Source organism: Lissotriton helveticus, chromosome 7 (genome assembly GCF_964261635.1).
Source record: "Lissotriton helveticus chromosome 7, aLisHel1.1, whole genome shotgun sequence".
Taxonomy (NCBI): Eukaryota; Metazoa; Chordata; class Amphibia; order Caudata; family Salamandridae; genus Lissotriton; species Lissotriton helveticus.
This window is the reverse complement of record NC_136068.1, coordinates 1929710392-1929732634: the sequence shown is the minus strand read 5'-3', so window position 1 is coordinate 1929732634 and position 22243 is coordinate 1929710392. Positions and strand designations below refer to the sequence as shown.

The following is a 22243-nucleotide window of genomic DNA, read 5'->3' as shown; positions in this document are numbered from 1 at the left end:
CTCTTGTTACACCTACTTTCACCCTTATCTTTCGCGACTGCTATTGACCACACCCACTGCTCCGCCTATCATATGTACTGTAATGCAACTGTTTTAGTATATATACTTGTGTATTGTTATTAAATGTTACGCTGATTCCGATCCTGCCCCCGGCAGCGCTGCCATCCTATTCCTGTGCAGGTTGTCCTGTTCCTGTCCTTTATGCTGTAATAAACCTGCAAACTCCTACTACCTCGAATCTTGACTCTTATTTATTGAGCTATCTGTTATTTCTATGCCTAGTAAAACCTAGATCCGGTATTATTTATTTATATACCACATAATGGCGCCCGAATAGGGACTTGCCCTTTCCCCACGCGCCGGTGAAGCCACGCGTGCCCCCTGATCCTCTGCAGCCGTGACGGAACCATACCGTGCACGTGCAGATATTTCTGCTTCAAGTATCCCTCAGGCCCACGGAGGAGACGGAGGTTGCGGTCCAGCATCCAGACGAGGCGGTGGAGGAACGCGGCGAGTCCCGACCAGAGCCCAAGCCGAGAGTCCAAGGTCCGAGGTATCCGGAGGCCCACCCGTAACAGAAGTCCGAAGTTCGTCCGTCCGGCGTCGAAGCAGTCCAGTCCAGTCCGAGGCCTTCCGTTCTTGCTGCCCGGTGAGTACCGTTGCTGGGGTAGTATCTAGACAGGGTCAATCTAATTGTCTCTGGTCCGTGGGGTTTGGTGGTACACATATCCCCAAACGAAGTGTCCACTTCGGTGGATGCGGGTCCTGACGTGTCTCTTTATGAGACGGGTAAGTTTCGTACTGTTTCAGCAGTGCATCTAGTATCTGTTCTAGTCAGTTCTGTTCTCGAGAAAATTCATGTATTCTGTTTTCCGTATTCCAGGTAGTATTCTGTTCGAACTGTTATTTTAAATGTTCTTCATGTATTTTAATGTCGTGGTATGAATGTGGAGTAATTATCGTGTTCATTGTGTATTGTATTGTGTCCAGACTACAGTTCAGTTATGCCGTTATTCTCGAAACTACGTCAGTTAAAAACCAGAAAAGGTCTGTTAGAAGCAGCAGTTCCTGTCCCGCCTAGGGACAGTCCAGGTCATTTTATGTATCAGAAACATGGCATAAGCGCCATATTGTATCTAGATTTATGGGTAGAGTATACCAAAGAGTTGGAAGAAAAGTATAGATGGCCCGTATCAGGTACGTGGGATGCCGAGTGCATCATGAGAGTAGAAGAGGCATTATGGAAAAAGAAGGCCAGACAGTCACAGAAAGACGCCATCGAGTTATGGCGCAAGGAATCTCATAAAAGAACCGAAAAAGAAATCAGAAAGTCTGAATTAAGTAGAGAATCCTTAGAGCGAGCCCAAGAAAAAGAATTAATCGAGATAGGTGAACGAGTTAAAACCGAACAGTCAGACAGACAGAGGAACGCCCTCATTAAGGGTATGTATCCTCTTCTTGCCGACGGCTTGCCAAAAGCGACCCCGGAGGCATCCAGTAATTTCCCGCCGCCATTAGTTCCGCTCAAGCTACGTCACAAACCGACCGCAGCTGATATTTTCATCTCGTCCTATTTGGACGACACAGTCCCGGAATATGCAAATCCCGCTCCGCCAGTCCCTGTAAATCAGGCACTTCCTGCTCCTCCAGACACCGGGGCACCCCTTGCAGTACCTGCTACGGTACCCCAGATCCAGCCAGCATTTCAATTTCCCACTCTGCCAGCACGAAGAGTATCAGTCGACGATTCCAGTTTAGGGGCCGCAGGAGGAGGTCCTCCTGGTACCCCGCCACCACACCAACGAAAAACGTTGGCCGAGTTACATGAATGTGCGTCACAGCGTACGCCCAAATATCAGTCCGCTGCAGATATCCGACGAGTCCTTACTGAATGTCGCTATGATCCAGTCACAGGTGATGATAGTATGATTCTATATTCCATACGTGTAAGACGGGTGCTCGGGTTTTTAGACACCCTACCAGATATGAAAGGAGATCTAGACAGAATATATCGTTTCATCCGTACAGGGAATGATCCAGAAAGTATTAGTGACGCCATGTACCAAAGAAAAGTTGAGATCCAGCTCATGATATTAAAGTTTCTGATTAATTGTCTAATAAGAGAACAAGATTATCCGACCAAAGATCAAGCCGAAATAAGAACCCTGACAAGGTGGAGTGATAATATAGCCGACGGTAAGCACAGAACTATCGGTAGTATAGAGAGTATGTACAAGAAAATTCGTAAGGAAATAATAAGGTTACACGATCAACGTAAGGCAGCACAAGTAAGCGAGAAAGAAAATGACTCTCCTACTGAAGAGGTAGAGGACGAGAATCCCGCCAGAATAGCGTATGTAGGAAAATCTAGATTTCCAGACCATCATTCTCGCCCAGAACATAAGTCAACTTTTCATCATCCAGCACTAGAACAAGGTTCTCTAGAACAAGTATTTCAAGCTACCGATCACATTCTGAAATCACGAATCGGTTATAATGAACTTAGTACTATGCATGAACAAGAACTAGTCCGATCAGCAGTCCGATGGATTACTGATTCTACCACTTTTCCAGACGAAATAGTGGCACAAATGTTTCTGAAATTGCCCCCAGCCGAGCAGCGACCGGTGGGTATGTATATGATCCAGCACCTCATTACTCTGTATGAGGGTCAACATTCTGATCCAGGTCCGTTACACGATGTCCTGAACGAGTTACTCCAGTATAAATGGAAAGGTTTAGGTACCGATTTAATTAGTGTCATTCTAGAACAGCGCCACAAATATAGAACGTTTTTGAACCCGCATTTTGTTCATGTCTCACCCCCAGAAAGTAAGCCCTTTTACATAGACAGACAGAATCCGTTACGAGAAGTACACCCAGTCAGGACAACAGATGGTGAAATGCAAAGAGTGTTTGTTTACACCCCGATTACAAAGATGGAACTCTTAGAGATGAAGAAATTAATTCCCTGCCATGATAAAGATCCAGCAGGGTTTCACCGAGAATTAAAGGACATGCTCCGTATGGGAGAATACACGTATCCAGATATTATTAAAATGCTAAAGGTCTTGTTGCCCGCAGGGGTATATGAGAAACTCAAGGAAAAAGATTGGGAGGTGGGAGAGAAAAAGATCGATTGGGCAGTCCTAGAAGCTGAAGATAAGGCACGAGTACCAGGTACCGGTCTTGGAGATAAATGTAAAGAATTACCAGAATTGTTGATACAAGTTTTGCCCAGATTATTAGCAACTAGAAAAGAAGACTGGGATGCAATCTCAGCCTGTAAACAGAAACAAGATGAAGATACTAGTGATTTTTACTCTAGATTTGAGAAATGTTTTAGTATCAACAGTGGCCTCAAGACAAGTAGCGAGTCATACCCTCATCTGTTTGTTACAAAATTAGTCGAGAATTCAAGTCCACAAGTTAAGAATCGAGTTTTGAAAGTCGAAAGTACCTGGCAAGCTAATACCCCGTCCCAGATGTTGCAGATGCTCCAGTACCACCAGAATAGAATCAGAGAAGAGCAAGAACACGAGAGAAAACGTATGAAAGACACGAAAATGAAAGTACTAGTTGCACAATCTGTTCCACAAGACAGTCAGAAGAGGGGTCCGAATCAAGCCAGTCATCCTGCAGCTCCCGTTAAAGGGACATGCAATTATTGTAAACAGCCAGGTCATTTCATAAACGAGTGTGCAGTTCTGAAACATAATATAGCTACTGGTAAGACTAAAGAAAGACCACGTCCGCCTAGACAAGAACAAGTTTCACAGACTTCTCAGCCACAGAATGCACAACAGACAGTTACAGTACCGCAGCCTATTGCTGCAACACAGCATGTTACACAGCAGATGTACCAGTATGCACAGTCCGAGTATCCAGAGTATCAGCCGTATTCATGAAACAGCCTAGAGAGGGAGGTAGGCTTGCCTCTCATCGAGATACCTGTAGATCAAGAAGGTCCCTATGTTCATAGTCAAGTACTAGGGAAAGACAGAAAGTTTCTGATTGATACAGGGGCAAGTAGGACCACCATTAGTCACGCCGAAGTTCCAGGGGCTCCACTCTCAGGCTCTAGAAATGTTTCCCTTGGATTTTCAGGAAAGCCTATTGTAAACGAGATATCAAAGCCAGTTACTCTAGAAGTAGGTCCATTGTCCCGCACTACTGATCTGTTACTTACGAAGTCATGTCCAGAGAATTTATTAGGCATTAAAACACTGAAAGAGTTAGGTGCAGTTATATGCTGTTCCCCCGAGGGAATACGATTGTTCCTACGTGACTTCAAGGGTCACTATGTATTACGAGATTTTGATCCAAGATTGTCTAATGTTGCGCAGCATCTATGGGCGCAAGGTCCAACTGATGTTGGCTTTATGCAAATTACACCCCATCGTGTGACTCTCAAGCCAGGTGTAGTCCTGCCACGAATCAGACAGTACAGATTGCCACCTGAGGCTGTAGCAGCCTTATCCAAAATTATCGACGAGCTCATGGCTCAAGGAGTGGTTGTAGAAACTGACTCCAACGTATGTAATTCTCCGATCATTCCTGTCATGAAACGTACTGATCCGAATGCACCTCCAGTATATCGATTAGTGATTGACCTTCGAGAACTCAATAAATGTATTATTCCCCAGTACCCAGTTGTTCCAGATATCTCTTCCCTATTGACAGCCATTGATTCCGAAGCCTCATTTTTCACAGTCATAGACCTCAAGAACGCGTTTTTCAGTGTCCCCATTCATCCGGACAGCCAGTTTCTTTTCGGATTTTGTTTAAATGGAAGGAGCTATATGTTTACACGAGCTCCTCAAGGTTTCACAGAAAGTCCTAGTATTTACAGTCAAGCACTCAAGAGACAACTAGACAACATTCACATGCCAACTGACACTGCCCTGCTCCAGTATGTCGATGATCTACTGATCACAGCCCGTTCTGAACGTGCTTGCGAGCGAGCATCACTTACAGTTTTGTATTTCTTAGCCGAGATGGGGCACAAAGTGTCCCCTTCTAAGCTTCAATTCTGTGTACAGCAAGTGATCTACTTAGGCCACTTACTGTCCAAGTGGGGTAGGCAGTTGACACCAGACCGTATCCAGTTAATAGCGAGTCTTCCTCAGCCCAAGACCCAGAAGGAGGTACGTGCTTTTATCGGCCTTACTTCTTATTGCAGACAATGGATTCCTCAGTATGCATTTCTAGCTAAACCACTGATACAGTTAACGACACAGGAGGCAGCCGTATCGACTGTCCTCCCTTGGACATCTGAACATACACTTAGTTTTAATGAATTAAAGAAAGCTCTATGCCAAGCTCCAGTTCTAGCTACACCGAACTACAGTAAGCCTTTTACACTTTTCGTCACAGAACGCGAAGGTACAGCATTATCTGTTCTCACACAAGATCAAGCAGGACAATACAAGCCTTGTGCTTATTTTTCGAGCACATTAGATCCTGTAGCCCAGGCTCTGCCTGCATGCCTCAAGTCAGTTGCAGCCACAGCACTAGCTATCAGACAAAGTGATTCCATAGTGTTAGGACACTCCCTGACAGTACAGGTTCCACACTCCGTGGAAGTTCTTTTAAACCGAACACAAACCCAGCACTTGACAATTGCACGTTTAACAGGTTATGAATTGACACTGTTCCAGCCACACATAGAGATCAGACGCTGCAACGTTCTAAATCCTGCTACACTGTTACCGTCAGTTACTTCGAATCCTGCCACACACGATTGTGTGGAAGTAGTTAACATTATGACAAAGCCAAGACAAGATCTGACAGATATTCCATTACCAGATCCCGACCTGACACTTTATGTGGATGGTTCATGCATGAGAACGAGTACAGGAGAACTAGTAGCCGCGTATGCAGTGACTACTGACACTGAAGTTATTGAAACACACCGTATTGACACCCTGTCTGCTCAAGCAGCAGAGCTAGTTGCTCTGACACAAGCCTGCATACACGCCAAGAACCTGAAAGTTAATGTTTACACAGATTCACGTTACGCATTTGGAGTTGTACACGACTTCGGAGTGCTCTGGCAGGAGAGAGGTTTCATGACTTCTCATGGAACCAAGATTCAGCATGGTCTCCTTATTCAGGCTCTGTTAGATGCCATACACTTACCGACATCTATTGCTATCATGAAGTGCAAAGCACATACGAAAGTTACTGACACTATTTCCCAAGGTAATGATCTAGCAGATCGCACAGCCAAGCTTACAGCACAGACTCCAGACATGTCAGTTAATCCAACACAGACACATACTCCAGATCCGACTATCTGTATGACAGTTAAGGACCCTACTCAAGATGTCATAGATATACAGTTACATGCTACTCCCGATGAAATCAAGAAATGGTCCGAACAAGGAGGGGTCCAGACAGATCAGGGATGGGTAACGAAGGGTAGAGCCACATGGTTTCTCCCCGATTCTATGGTTCAAGTCATTATCAATACCGCACATAGTCCAGCACATTTAGGAGAAAAAGCTATGTTAGACAGTATCCAGAACATTTGGTTCAACAAGCATTTACGAGCTGCAGCCAAGCAGAAAGTCCGTACCTGTATGATATGTTGCCAGTTTAATCCAGGTAAAAGCGTCCCGGTGGAACAAGGTGGATTCCAGCCCCCTGACCACCCTTTTGAAGTCCTCCAGATGGATTACATTCAGATGGAGCGATGTCGAGGTTTCAAGTATGTTCTTGTAGTTGTATGCGCTTTGTCCAGGTGGACAGAGGCATATCCAGTCCCAGATTACACAGCCACGACTACGGCCAAGCAGTTGGTTCGTGAGTTCTTCCCCCGTTATGGACTCCCTAGAGTCGTATATTCTGATAACGGCCAGCCATTCTCATCTGAGTTGATGAAACACGTTTCCCTTTTGTTAGGGTACCAGTGGAAGTTCCATTGTGTACGCCATCCTGAAGCAGCCGGTCTCGTAGAGAGACATAACCAGACTTTGAAAATTCGCATTGCAAAAGTATGTCAAGAGAAAGGTGTGGACTGGCTAGTAGCTCTGCCAGTTGCTTTATTTTACATGCGCATGGTCGCACATTCCAGATCAGGTCTGTCCCCGTACGAGGTCGTATTCGGCCGCCCCCCTAACATGTGGGGTACACCTAGACCCCGAAGTATTACCGATGTTTCAAGTAATATGCTGACAGATTACCTAGCTTCCTTGATGTCTGCCCTCAACTCTTGTCGTTCACAGGTTGCCGCCGCATTTCCAGACAATACCGAGGTGGCACCGCATGAAATCGTTCCCGGATCCATGGTCCTAGTGAGAAACTTTGATCGTTCAAGTCCGCTGGAGCCTCGCTGGAAGGAGCCCCGACAGGTCCTCCTGGCCACTCGTACAGCTGTGAAGTTGGAGGGAAGGAAAGGCTGGGTGCATCTTTCGCACATCAAGAAATTTTATGGATTGAAACCAGTTTCAAAGAACATTTCCGAGGATTTAAAGGACTGCCAAAGTATTATTCTTAAGGACTGTCCCGCAAAAGACACTGTTACTGAACCCTCCCTGTTAGAGAAAACTCCGCAACAGGAGTATAAGCTCAAATTAAGGTCTAGTAAAATAAGTCAGCCAGTTTGATTGTCTAAGTCCTCCCCTAGGTGAAACGGTTAGACCGGTTTCTGACATGTATAAAATAGACCCCCATAGCGAGAGAGTTAGTCAAAACTCAATCCGATGTATTGTTTTTCTAAGTTTCATATTATTTTTCAGCCTTATGTTCACCTGCACCAGTTATGCGTTTTATTTGTATTTTCCAGTTTCTCATGTAAATATGTCTTCTAATGTTACAGTAGAGCACACGTTTAGTGATCTGCCTCCTCATGAACTTTCATATCGTCTCGCTATGCGTAATAATTCCTTTATCCGCATGTTACATTATTCACATCAGACCAGCAATGCCACTAATTGTTGGGTGTGTGGTCGACTCCCCCCTTTCCAGACACCGAAGGGAGTTCTGCCACTCTTTCCGTATCCCTTTTCACATAATGGTTCGTGTGGAGCATGGTCCACGTTAACGTCATCCTCAACAGATATGTCTTTTCTTAACAGTACATGTTTTCCAGACAAGCAAGGTCTTCCCCACAGAACAGGGTTAGATCTAGAGAATGAAGTTTACAACTTATTTAATTATTCTTCGAATTCTATGGTCCTGAATGTTCAGTCTGATACTACTCCAGACTTACCTGCTATTTCCGTATTACCAGTCAAAGGCGAATTATGTGTCCGAAATTATGGTTCCATACATGTAGGACATAGTGATTGTACGACTATTGTCAAGTATAGTGACAGTAGGAAATCTATTTTCAAAGCCCCACGTCATTCCTATTTTGTTTGTGGTCAGACCGCATATGTTCGTCTGCCCCTCGATTGGGAGGGAACCTGTTACATTGCCTTCCTACTGCCACCTGTTTTCCTAGCCCCATCTGATTATCATAGAAACACACATCTAGTACACATTAGACATAGAAGGGAGATCGAGTCCCCAATTGTCGATTATACTGAAACTGCTCTAGAACAGTATACAGATTTCAATAGAGGTTTCTTCTTCTTTATAGGACCTATCCAGAATAGTAAGCTAATCCGTAGGTTAACCAGAACCCTTGAAGCAGTAGTGAATGAGACTGCCTCTGCCCTAGGTAACTTAACTGAAGAGCAATCTGCTATGAGATTTGTCGTGCTCCAGAATCGTCTCGTCCTTGACGTCATACTGGCCGATAGGGGCGGGGCCTGTAGAGTCATCGGATCTAGTTGCTGCATTTTCATTCCAAATAACGCGCCGTCTGTTTATTCAGCTATAACCAGACTCCATAAAATTGCCCATCTGTTACACCAAGATCCAGGCACCTGGACATGGTCCGGTTGGTTCTGGAATATAATTTCCGCCTGGGGATGGAAAGTCTTGTCCTTTCTAGGTATTGCAGTAGCGATCATATTCAGCTGCTGCCTCTGTATACAATGTGGCCCTGCGATTTGCGGCATTTGTGCTACCTCTTGTATTCCTAGTCCCAAGCCCCGTTCTAGATCCCGTTCCAAGAAAATTCGAGACGAGCAAATGATACTGTATGAAATGATAGATGGTATCATGAATATTGATGTTTCCTGATGGAAACGTAGTGACAAGGAGGGAATGTGGAAAAGTAAATTCTGCCATGTTCTGTGTCCCTACGCGTCCTCCATCATATGTTATGTGTGCATGATTAATATGCATATGTATTCCCCATGTTCAATTAATGACGCAATTACAGTTGTGTCCCTCTCTAGTATGCCTGTTTCCAGTTCTCGTGAATACTACGAATATCAGGCCTATGTAAAGTTACGTTGCCACGTTTCTCAGTGTGCACGTTATTCCATTGTAAAGTCCCCGTTTCTAGGCCTCAAAATGGCCCGGACACCAGATTCAGCTTCTGCCTCCTGAGCCCTCGCTGAGGAGCGATACAGCCCCCACCTATATTCCTGACCCTTCACTTACTTCCTGCCTCACAGTGCCCGGTTCAGCCTGGCTCTGCCTCTGAGTCTGCCAAGAGTATGTTATGATTCTAGTTATCAGTCCAGCCCTCCTTCTCTGCATTCCCAAGCTACTGAACCGCATCAATAGTTTCCGTCATTGTCTAGCCTCTACGTCTCCATGTAAGAGAAATACTGTATTTATGGTCATTTAATATTCTTCATCACCCACTACATGTAGAATAATGCATGCACCAGTCTTAGGGTCTGTTAGCCTTTACCCCGATAACTTTCGGATTCTATCAACATGTTCTCTAAACATCAGATACTAGATACTGTTTAGGTACATGTCGCCCTGACTCTCCAGACTTCAGTCTCTGCTCCTAGCACAGAGTTCGTAGCCCCCAGCTTCTCCTAGTAACACGTCATTGCCAGTTTGCGCGCACCATCAGGTTAGAGGTCCCGGCTCCTTAGGTAGCCCCCTCCATGTTTCCGCCCCATTTATGACATATTCTGTTACGTTTACATCACATGTCTATGTATACGCCTCTTGTTACACCTACTTTCACCCTTATCTTTCGCGACTGCTATTGACCACACCCACTGCTCCGCCTATCATATGTACTGTAATGCAACTGTTTTAGTATATATACTTGTGTATTGTTATTAAATGTTACGCTGATTCCGATCCTGCCCCCGGCAGCGCTGCCATCCTATTCCTGTGCAGGTTGTCCTGTTCCTGTCCTTTATGCTGTAATAAACCTGCAAACTCCTACTACCTCGAATCTTGACTCTTATTTATTGAGCTATCTGTTATTTCTATGCCTAGTAAAACCTAGATCCGGTATTATTTATTTATATACCACACCCCCGTCCCCACCACATCTTCAACCTCTGTAGCGAAATGATCAGCAAACAAGCTCATCGCCATTTTCAATGCATTCATCAAGACAGACACCTTTCCCTAAGAATGGAAATATGCAGAAGTGAAACCCCTACTTAAGAAACCATCTGCTAACCGAACAAACTCAAGAACAACCTCCCCATATCTCTGCTGCCCTTTCCTGCCTAAGCCCTTTCAAAAGGCCATCAACCACTAACTCACAGAACACTAGGAGAACACCAATCTTCTGGACACCTGTCAATCTGAATTCCCTACCAACCACAGCACCAAAACCACCCTGATTGCTGCCACAGGCAACATCAGATCCCGAATTTACCAGGGAAAATCGACAGCCCTGATCCTCTTCAAACTCTCAGCAGCGTTCAACGTAGTACCTCACCACCTCCTCATCAGAAGGCTTCACGACATCGGTATCCAAGGAGATGCCCGCAAAATGGATTGCCTCCATCATCAGAATAACCCAGAGTATCTGCCTACCTTCCGTCCACCTCAGAACCCAAGAACACCATCTGCGGCATCCCTCAAGGTTTGCTCCTTAGCCCTCTATTCAACACCTACATGACTCCCTTGGTTGACGCAATCAGAGCGCATGGATTAAACATCATATCCTATGCCGACAGCACACGACTCATCCTCTCGCTGACCAACTTATGTAGATGTATGACAAACATCGCTAACTGGATGAAAGACAACCGCCTTCAGCTCAACACAGACAATATAGAAGTACTGATCTCGGGAGCAACACCCCCATGTGGAACGACTACTGGTGGCTTCCTGAACTAGATTACAACCACTCACATCCGCAACCTCGGCATCATCCTGGACAGCAAGCTCATCCTGAAAAGACTGATCAACGCAGTCTCATTTGCCTGCTTCTTCACCCTTTCCCGCCTGCTTCTTCACCCTTTGGAGGATGTTGGCTCATTATGTGATATATCAGTAAGTTAATATACCCTGTAAAGAGTTCAGGGGTTTCCTTCGGGTGTACAGGGGTTTCCTATGCAGTCCCAAATGCTCTATTAAGAGGTAGTGTGGTCAAGCCACCTTAGGCCTAATACATATGAGTGCAAAGCATTTGCAAAATATACACATTTATCAATAACTAACAACAAGACTGAAAGAATGCACTCCACACCAATTTATAAAAATACCAAGTACTTTTTATATATGATTTGGCATCGGAGAAAAATCTTTCCGGTAAGAATGTTATTAAATATCTGGATTCACTTTAAAAAGTGGACGCAGTGCAATTTCTGAGTTCTACAATATTATCCTATGGGAGGAACAACACATTCTGCAAACAGGTACAGTACATCGACTTACAGGACCAATCTCCAGGCCTTAAGGTGAGTGGTGGACAAGGTCCAAGGTAGCACTTTCAGTACACCACCAGCGACACGAGGGCGGCCAGGTGCAGGGTGCAAATCAGTGCCAGTAGCCCAATGCTTTTCCATAGGTATCTGTCTCAGTAAAAATTGGCTGCAGGCTTTGTCTAGGAAGCCAATCTGGCTGAACTAGCAGGTGGGTTCAGGTCTTGCGATGCTTAGGGACTAGGCACAAGATTGATCAAGAAGAGTTTTTTGGGTTAGACTCATGTTTTAAAGATTGTTGGGCATTTCACAAGAAGTTAGGAATGAGGTTCGATCCAAGAGCAGGTGCTCCTGTCTATGTGATAGATGGGGAAAATTGAAGTGGTGTGCATGCAATTTGGAGAAGAGTGAGTTGGAAACATTTAGGGAGTTCATACATGAAGCTGATATCAGACTAGGTGCAATTCCAGTTAAGCAACGTTTGAGAAATATACTGTTTACTTACAAAATGAAAAGAAAAATTGAAGTAGATTTTAAAGGAGTTATGTGCAAAAGACATAGTTGAGCCCATTCAGAGCTTGAAGTGGTTGTCTTCAATAGTTATTTAATTAAAAAGCTCAGGTGAGCTAAGGATTTGTGTTAATCTATGATGAGGCTATTTGAATAGACAGTTTTCCACTTCAGAGCCTGCAGGAGATGCTGCATCAGTTTATGTTGATGTAGCCTTTTTCACCATTGCCATGGCTAATACTTACCAACATATTGAACTGGAGGAAAGTCTGAGACATATTACAGAATTTATTACTCTAGGAGGTGTGTTTCTAAAGCTAAGTAGACCTTCTCGTCTGGCAAGTGCTGCCCCTATTTTTTTTTACAGATGAAAGAATGAGATCTTGGAATGATTTCAGGGAGTATTTTTTTCAGAATGAGCTATTAGTCTTTTGAAAAAAACAATGAAGAACATGATAACAATTTGAAGGAAGTATTGGTACCTCTGTAGAAAGCAGCTTTCACAATTAGGTGCAACACATGCAGGTTTGGGCAAGGTAACATGTAGTACTCTGGGCACCAAATATCTGAAGACTGTTAAACCGAAGGATGAGCATATGAAAGTGTTAGTTAAGACATAAGTACCAACATTCAAGGAACATGGACTATCTTTTCTAGGATTCCCAGAATTACTTGCTTAATTCACAGAGATTTACTCAAGCAATTTAGAACAAATATTTAGATTAATGATGACCAATAATTGTTTTTTATGGGGGCTGCAGAAAGACAATTGTTTTGAAAACACTAAGCAGGAAAGAGTTTGAGTGTCCTGGTTGAAACCATTATGCCCGAAAGAAATTTGTGGTGGCAGAAGATGCTTGTTGGTAAGAGATAGGTGTGTTGTTAGTGCTGAAGGATGATGTTGACGAATAGTTTGAGCGACCTGTTTGAAGCCATTATGCCAGGAAACAAATGTGTGGTTGCAGTGGATGCTTGTTGGTGAGAGATAGGTGTGGTGTTAGTGCTGAAGGATGATGTTGATGAATGGGTTGTGGCTTTATGGTTCTTGTGTGTTACATGGGGCAGAGAAAAATGTTTTGTCAGATAGCAAAAACATTTAGGTTGTACTTGGGTTGCGGAGCATTTTAGAATGTTTCTTTTTGGGGACTAAGTGCTTGGTTTGGACTATTCACAAGCACTTGCTGAATATTTTAGCACTTAGTTAGTGGAAAAATGTTGGACCCTATTTTGCAAGATTGACACCTACTTCATGGAGTATGCACCTGGAAGATTAAATGGATTACCTTGGTACTGTCAGGGCTATCCTGGAAGAGGTAGAGTGTGAAGTAGTAGTCACTAGTTTGAGTATATTTTACAAAGTTTGGAACTGCCAGCTGGCAGAGCGATAAGAGAGGCGGAGAGAGATACATTTTTAACAGACTTGAGTGAAGGAATACTTAATAAAAGGCAGGCCCGTGTAAGGATATGCATATGAAGATTGCAGAAATATCGTAAAATTAAAAATGTATTCTTGTTGATCAATGGTATAGTTGTCAGAAGAGATAAGATTATACAATTTGAAGGTTTGTACAAGGAAATTGTTATGCTTTGTCATGAAGACATTGAGTTTACCTCTACCCCAAAAACTTTGTACATTCTGTTTAGAAGTTTTTTTAAGTTTAATGAATTTTGAATGCTTAATATAAATATAAGATCATTATTTAATGTGTGACCAACCTGTTGTTTACCTTGTTGCCTTACTGCTTTCCACTATTTCTGTCCTTCTGAAAATCCATGCAGATAATTTGTACTGCCTAATCTTATTGAGTTCTCAAATCATCTGAGTTCTTAGACTCCTGTTTCAAATGGAATCCCACCATAAGACAGGGTTATAACATATGCCCAACACAGCACCCCTATGGGATGATTATCCCTGGCAAAGGTCTGATTCTGTGCACATTTTCCTGTCACTTTACTCTGTGTCCTAACTATCTCAATATTGTTCTTTGTTGCTAATTGTATACTGAAGGAGGAAACACAGAAAGACACAAAGAAACAGTGAGGGACACAAAAAACAGTAAGAGACACATGTAGAAACGCCTACAGGCACAAGGAAGCGCTCAGAGACATTTGGAGGCGAAGGGAAATTCATGGAGATGCAAAGAGCCCAGGAACAGACACCTTGGAGGGTCGAGAAAACGCTCACAGCACACTGGGAGACCAACACCCTAACTGTAGATTTGGGAGAGCACAATTCCACCAATTTAGCTTCAGGGAAATCCGTTTTGAATTCTGGTAAAATGTTGACCCTCCTACAAAGATAACTGCAGGGCCGTATTCTAATAAAGAGCTTGCTGTTCGAAACAAGTGAATAGCACTTTTTATTTTAGGCTATTTAATGAGCGCTATTTAATCATTGGCGTATCATACAATTGGGCGACTTGAAAGCAATGATATGTCTGCTGTAGCTTTCATGTATGCTTTCTTTTTCTGTTTTGACATTTTAATCAAAAATATTCTCCCAAATGGAATGATACCTGCAGAACATAAATAGATTGGGCTGTGGAATGGCCAGTATGCAGGAAATGTATCGCGTTGACTTTCAGCACCTCATTAAATACCATCCAAACCGCATGTAGGGGCAGGTTGCAATGTTCTGATGGCAGAACATTAAACATAGTTTTTGGCTGAACCTGGTTAGTATGAGTCAAATGCTCAAAATAAAGCAACAGTTACTGAGCTTGTCTGTGTCTTAGAAATTGCACATAATATATACTTGTTGATTTTTGTTTGAATGTGCTGTGTGTCAAGGCTGAGGTCAGATGGCCAAAAGTTACTGTACACCAAAATATTAAGGGACAGTATGCTACCATAATCTCCTCATGGCTGCAGTCATTCTCGTGAATCTACTTTCTGAGGCTTTTTCTTTTTATTCTGTTTTTCAGTCTTTGCCAAAGGAACCTGTTGCCTTTTCTCAATCACCCCCTTTTGTTTAATCCAGATATGCTCACTTCTAGGCATTCTAGAGGCCTCAGTTTGCCTTTTTTAGGGAGGTCAATTATCTTTGTATGAGCCCTCTGCTGTCCGATTCCTATTGTTAAAATGTAAAATCTGATTCTCTTGTTTTTTGATTAAACTATGCCTCATGCATTTTTCAACTCTGCCCTGCTTCCAGCCCGGCTCTATCCTTGACACTGCATCTGCATAAACATGAGTAAAGAATCTAGATTGGGGCATTGTAGGCTGTGTAAACATGCAGAGTCAGCACAAAAGAACAGCTGGCGTCTGCTCGAGGATTTTCAGACAATGGTCAAGCCTTAAGTAAGATTTGCCCAGATAGCATATCTTGTTGTGCAGCTTCAGGACGCGACAATTGCACAAGGCACCAAGCCTGTCGATTCTTACCGTTACCTCCTTTGTGTGTTTTTCCCAAAGCTCTATTTACCTCTGGGCGTGCCTTGTTTGTGATCTTTTGCTATAATAACCCATGTAACCATCGTTCGGTGTGCTTTCTCCTTGAGTATCTCTATGGTGCTTGTCGGATGAGGCCCCATTCATGAATGCTAATAAATGACCTATGGTTTGTACTTCGCTCCAGTGTCGATTCCACCTTACTTGTTAATAACCCGTGAACGAAAGGGTGACCCTGCACCAGTGAGTTATCAATAACTCGCTTCCACACTATCACACCTGAATGGATTGGGTGGAACCTTTTCCTGTTATAGACAACAACACAGCACATATTCGTGATTTGCTTCACATTGGGGTCTGCAGCTTGGGCTGGACCCTGTCTCCATTGATTCACAAGAGCAGCTCGCTTTCTCTGTCCGTGACTGTACCAGTTTGCCCATTTTTTCTAGAGAATGGTTGAGTGTTTTTAACAGTTCTCTTGGCACAGCTTTGTGACTTCAGAGTACTGTAAAGAAACAGATGATATAGTTACATATGTCAAAATACTCATTTGAACGACCATAGAAGAATTAAAAACAATCTCAGTTCCATTGGAATTCTGAACTTTGATCTGCGGATTGCACACATATCCTTGGATAGGTGTGATAACCATTTTCTATCTCTTCATGTGTTTTTATTGGTTACTTTTAGTTTATTTGTACATTATTGTATGTGTAGCTTTCTTAAATTGCTGTTTTACTATTTTCATACAATAACAGGTCCAATTATTGCCACCACGGTTCATTCATTGAGAGCTAAAGGCCAAGCAGAACTGAGCCCTGCGGAAACTCAGGACTCTAGCAGAAAATACAGGACACATTGTTCTCCCGGTAAGTAAGAGCTTGATTATTTCAGCGGTGCCAAATATTTTGGTATACCTCCTCCTAAGCATTAACACATCTACGAAGGCAACATGTGTGTATGTATGTATGTATGTATGTATGTATATTTATTCAATCCTAGCTGTGAAGCAATCGAGGACTGCACATTGTCTGTCAGTGGCCGATTTGTGCTCATGTACATGATTGACTGTATGAAATCTCTTCATGATTGAGCCAGGAGTTCGGGGAATGAGTTTGGTGCTTCTAAAACCCTACGCTATAAACAGGCTGGGAACTCTTTAAGGACACACATCTTTTGATCTATCTTGGTTACACCAGTAGCAGGTTAAAATACTTTTTGAATGAGTGTACACCAGTCATGAAAAGGCAAAACATTTATATATCCATAAATATTTAGGGATGAAAAAAATAGGTAAAGTCATTGAGAACTCTTATCGTTTTCAATGCACACCCTCAACATTTTCAACAAGCCACTTAACGACGCCTTTCCATCAGGCCGTGGAGTAGACAGTCATTCCTGGGCACCATCGCCTGTGCTACTGCCACTTATCTTCGGCCTCTCAGGGTACTGCCTGTCTCCAAGTGCTCAGATGAGACTACTTTTGTATGCTCGACTCTCCTAGTCGGAGCTTGGGTGAGCAGCCAGGGCATAGAAAAGGGTGTGGTAAAAGGCTGACACTTGTAGTCAGTCTGACACGGTAACCAATAAACATCAACTTTCTGTCAGAGGAATAGTTGTGTATATATATATTTAATAAATAGTTCTGTTATTTTATTTATTTATTTTTTTAAGTCCTCATCAAGCAAATTTCCTTGAGGTAAGGAGGAGTCAAAAGTCCCAGTATCCAATTCAGAGCTTTGGAGTGAGAGGCCCGGATTTACCCTGAGTGGAGTACTTTTTAACTTTGTCCTTTTGGGGCCTTCTTTTGTCCAAACCAAAAAGGGAAACGATTTTCGGCGGGAAGGGAGCTAGTCATTATGACTACTTGGGTCAAGAATTAACTTGAGATCGTTGTATCCTTTGCCTTAATCATTGGACCCCCTAGTATTTCTCAAATTATACCTTTCCCACAGATTCCAGAATTTGTTTTTATTAGTGCTTTTCCTTTGCTTCTCTAGATTATACACCCTTAATATAGAGTTTAACCAATCTGTATGCTTTGGTGGTGATATTTTAACCCAGTTTATGCAGATCTCTCTTCTAGCCAGCAGGATCAAAATAAAAAGAATGTTTTCTTGGTCTTTAATTAGTGGCGGAGATATTTCATTACATTGTATCCCAAAAATAACAATTTCTGTGCTTACCTTTAAATGCTGGTCTGCCACGTTAGAGATAGTCTTGCCAATCTGGTCCCAGTAGTCAGTTAGCATTATGCAGCCCTTTCTTCTCCACATTTATGACATTTCTGTTATTTACATAAGATACATGGAAGGCAGTTTGAATAGTGAAATAGTGTAGAGTAATGATGTCTAAGGAAACCAGAAAGCAGAAAGTCTGACGTTTAGTAACATCCCTAAATGTCTGTACACTGCTTAGATACAAAGAGTCTGTGGAAAAAGCTATTCAGTGACCTGATGTTCGGAAGACTTTGGAAACCTGTGGTAATCTCAGGCATGTGGAAATGTTCTCTCTTCCAAAGGGAACTCCAGCCAAAGAATGAAATGTCTGTGAGTGCTACTCCTGCAGCTTCTCTCTGCCTTGATGATCGTGCCCCTATATTCACAATTGGCATGGTATCCCAGTTAAAACCTCAGCAGATTGTGTTGCTGCTGTGGACTTCTTGAATAACTAAATCCAAAAACCATCACTCAATGTTTAAAGGATGCTGGTGGGTGGTTTTAGACAGGGATTGTCAATTAAGCCTCTAGGTATTAGTTGGTCACAATCAATGTTCAGGGTTTTTAAAGTGTGGGGAAATGGGATAGCACCAGCAGCTGGCACTGAAGGCAGGTTTTTGATTTCAACGGTCTCTATCTTAAATCTTCTTGGTCATTGTCAAGATTGTCTGTTTTTAAGGTTCACCCTTGGATCTAAAAGAACCAACAGGACAAGTTGGTACCCATTTCTGACAAGAGTAACCTCCCTAGCATGAATGTAACTCCAGTTACTCAGGAACAATCGGTTGCAGAGCCATTGTTCAGGCTGTCATGAGGTCCGTTCGCCCAGACCTACATGTTGGAAGGCGCGGCAGGGATCTTGGTTGCGAAGGCAGAACACTAATGGGGTCCACTTGTACTCAGAATTAGTAACCTAGTCCTGCTCCCAGGAGCCAAGTGCCATTTGAGAAAGGGCAAACTTGCCAGAGGAGCCCATTAGTGTGCCAGTCCTTCAGTCAGCCCTCCACTCAGGATGCTGCTCAGCTGAGCCCTGGCTGACACTCTGGATGTCAGTACTAGCTCTCTCCTTACACCGTGGTCCATCCCTCCTTCCCACATGTTGGCAATTCAGGGCAGCTTTGGTTCTTATTGGATTGGTCCCAGCCTATGGCCAACCAGCAACAGAGCCCTGTTCCTTGCCTATCGTTTCCTCTGAATAAGTGTTAGTGAAATCTTTCTCCAAGTCACAGAGCACTAGTACTTATCTCAAATTGGTGTCCCTGGCGGAAACCCAGAGGCCAACTAGACCAGGGAAGAGGCAGAGGGAAAATAAAAGCTGTCCAGTGGGAGATTTCCTTCGCAGTGTTGCACTATTGTCAGGCAGCATAGAGTGCCTGACTTGCCCACAGCACACGGGTGTTCCTTGGGTGCTGTTGCTGCACTGGTTGTGGCGTATTGAATATTCAAGCCTAGACTTTCTGAGGTGCAGGCAGGCTCTGGAGACGAACCAAGGATGAGCGATGCTCCATCTTGTGCTTCACTCTCTTTAGCCTCACCGCAGAGACCATTGATGCAGCCCAGTTCTAGAGTCTCTGCTCATAGGGTGAGCGGGAAGTGACCACAAGGATTGGAGGATTAAAAGATTTTCACCAATGTTATCAGGCGATCCTTTCCCAGTGGCACGAGTGAAAAGACCACCACAAGCAACCGCTGCCTTTAAACTTCAGTCCGCCCCTCGCCTGACAACGGTGCAATGCAGCCCTTCTCTGTGCACGTTTAGGTTGCAAGCCAAGACATCAGTTTTTATTGGTGGTCGAACAGTAAAAACGTAGAGCACCTCAAGTGATTTTGATGATGTCATTAGCGCTGGGGACAGAAATGTTCAGGGCCAGGAATTTGAAAAAGGGTCTAAGTCAGAGAGATTCATGGGGAATTTCATTGTTTTAAGGACATTTGCCACAGCTGATTGAGTCAGAAGCTGCTACTGTTTTGCTGCATCTTCCATCATCCAGGCTCTTTCACAGGCATTTGAATCTGTGTAAGGATTTACCTAAGCCTGTGCTGTGAATTGTAGTCTGTCTGCTAATGTACATGTTAATATCTCCCTGTTTCCAGCTTAATTCATGAGTAAGACTCTTTTTGTATGAAACATACTACGGTATACCTTTTTTTTCTGTGTTGTTCTAAAAGCCTTATGACACTGGAGCAATGGCAAAAATATATGAGTAGCTAAGTCAAAATACTTATTTAAGCAACCGTAGAAAGATGAAAACCTGTGTCACCCTACCAGCATTCGTAAGGTTTGAGCTGTAGGCTGCATACAGCCGTTCCTTAGATGGAACACCCCATTAAGCTTTTATTCCATCTTTTCCTGTCTGCTTCTGTTTTCATTGCTTACTTTTGTTCAGTCCTGGTCCTGTTGAATTGGTTATTGCTTTCATGGATACTATCTTGAAATTCCTGTCTGTGGTAATATTTCGGAACTTTTGGGTTGATCTCTGAATATTTTATTTCATGATTTCCCAAACCACAATTTATGCTACTGGCTGTTAATAACCAAGTTGTGTTAGAGTTCATTTCTTTTATCCCAAATCAGTCCTTTGTTTTGAATCTATTGTGTTTTTGTAATAATAGGTCCCCTTATTGCCACCACTGTCCATTCTTTGAAGGCTCAAGAACCAGAAGACTCTTGTCCAGTGGAAACCCGGGAGGCTGAGGAAAAATGCAGAATAAAGCGTTCCCCATGTAAGTAAAAGGCTAGTTAGTTACTTGTGTCACTAATACCTTTGTCTTTCTCCCCAAAAGCCATCACATATTCACTCAAGTTTATGATATGTATGAATGTTCCTAACTGCAAAGGAATCAAGCCGTGCACCGAGCGTAGCAGTGGGCAATTGACTTTGTTCTACATGAGTAAGATCAATAGTCAGCTTCCAAATACTCATCTGATCTGAAGCGCCTCCAACTGCCACAGCCACTCAACGTCTGAGGAATGTCTTTAACTGTATGCACATTCCAATATTTGCCAGGTCTCCCTCTGCAGCTACAATGATGCCTGCTTTTCAGGGGTGCTTTTTGTGATCGTCTAAAGTTAACCACATTCCTCCTCTTTTAATTTAATCAAAGAATGCGCTGTGCAAACATTCATTCATGTCGTTACCCAGTAGCAGTAGCACATTACACAAAATCTTTTTGAGTCCATTCACAGTACCTTACTCCACTGGATTTCCCTGAGGCAAGGTCCACACATTGAAGTCCAGTTCTGCCTTCTGTGTGGACCTTTGCATTTGTTCAGTTCAACATCGCATTTCCCTGTACTTGTCCTTTGGGTAAGAGCAGCAGTTGTAGATGAGAAATGGGAACACTTTTAACCAATAAAGGAAGGTCTGCTCCCACTGCCAGTGACCAGAGTGATGACAGGAAATATTGACAGCAGGGCACAGTGAGGTAATCATGAGAGAATGAAAGTTGGAGATAAGTACGTAAAGGAAAGAAAGACACTCGGGACATCAGGAAGAGAAATTGACGATAGATTTGCGGAACAATCCAGGATGGGGCAAGATGGTGTCAGCACGAATCTACGCCGTGCACATCGACCATCAGCTATGCGGACTGACCAGCAATGCTGAACCTGGGACCTGGGAGGGAGCAGGACACAAGTGATTTGCTTCCACCTTCAAGTTAGGTGAAGCGTTATGGGCGCTGACAATCTCTGCGGGGTCGTCGCTCTAGGAAGAGCGCTACATTCTTTCCTTAGACGCTGGATACTGTGCTACTTTGTTGCCTTCATGCTCACTCCAATAACTTTTAGGCTTGTGTTACCGGCAAGAAGACGGCAGCGGAGCTCAAATATGTCGTCCAAAGGCGCCAAAAGCGGTAAAGTCAACAAGACGAAGGCAGTCCAACCCGCTAAAGCCAGTACCGTTCTCGGGGAGGCGGCGACGTCGGACAACCTGATTAAAGGTAAACGAGAGGCTAACTGCCTCAAAAGAGCTATGGGGAGACTTGGGGGATGGTGGGGGTGCAAGAGAGGGGTTTCAACCATCTATTGTAAAAATGTTCTCTGGACCCAAGGCACCACCTCTTATACCAGACGCTACATTAGACTCTACACCCCCCTTCCCCCCCGAGGTCGAACCGGATAGCTCACTTTCAGAAACACAAAGAAGCCTGAACCTTAATCAAAAGCCTATTGTTTTAAAAGAAAGCTGCCCCTTTGCACAAATTGAGACAATTCAGCCCCCAAGCGAGAGGCTGGAAGATCAAAATAGAAAATAGAAGGACTGCTGGCCTCTGGGAACCTATCTTTCAACCTACCTTCTATTTTAGCCCCCATTGAAGATGCTACTAGATCCATAGCGGATTTAGGATTAACAATGCTTCCGGATTCCGCCTCCTTAGTCTCAGGCTTTGCCATACAGAAAGTCGAATCAGAGACTGAGACAAAACGTCTAG

At 43.6% G+C, this 22243-nt stretch overlaps 1 protein-coding gene across 2 annotated transcripts in view; it reads left to right on the top strand.

Moving 5' to 3' along the window:
- Window positions 1-22243, top strand: part of LOC144770914 (uncharacterized) — a 72645-nt gene that overhangs the window by 8843 nt on the left and 41559 nt on the right. For both annotated transcript variants that reach the window (XM_078655730.1, XM_078655729.1), the window contains exons 3-4: window positions 16349-16459; window positions 20423-20533. In XM_078655730.1, coding sequence (XP_078511856.1) covers window positions 16349-16459; window positions 20423-20533 — 222 coding nt within the window. The remainder of the gene's footprint in view (window positions 1-16348; window positions 16460-20422; window positions 20534-22243) is intronic.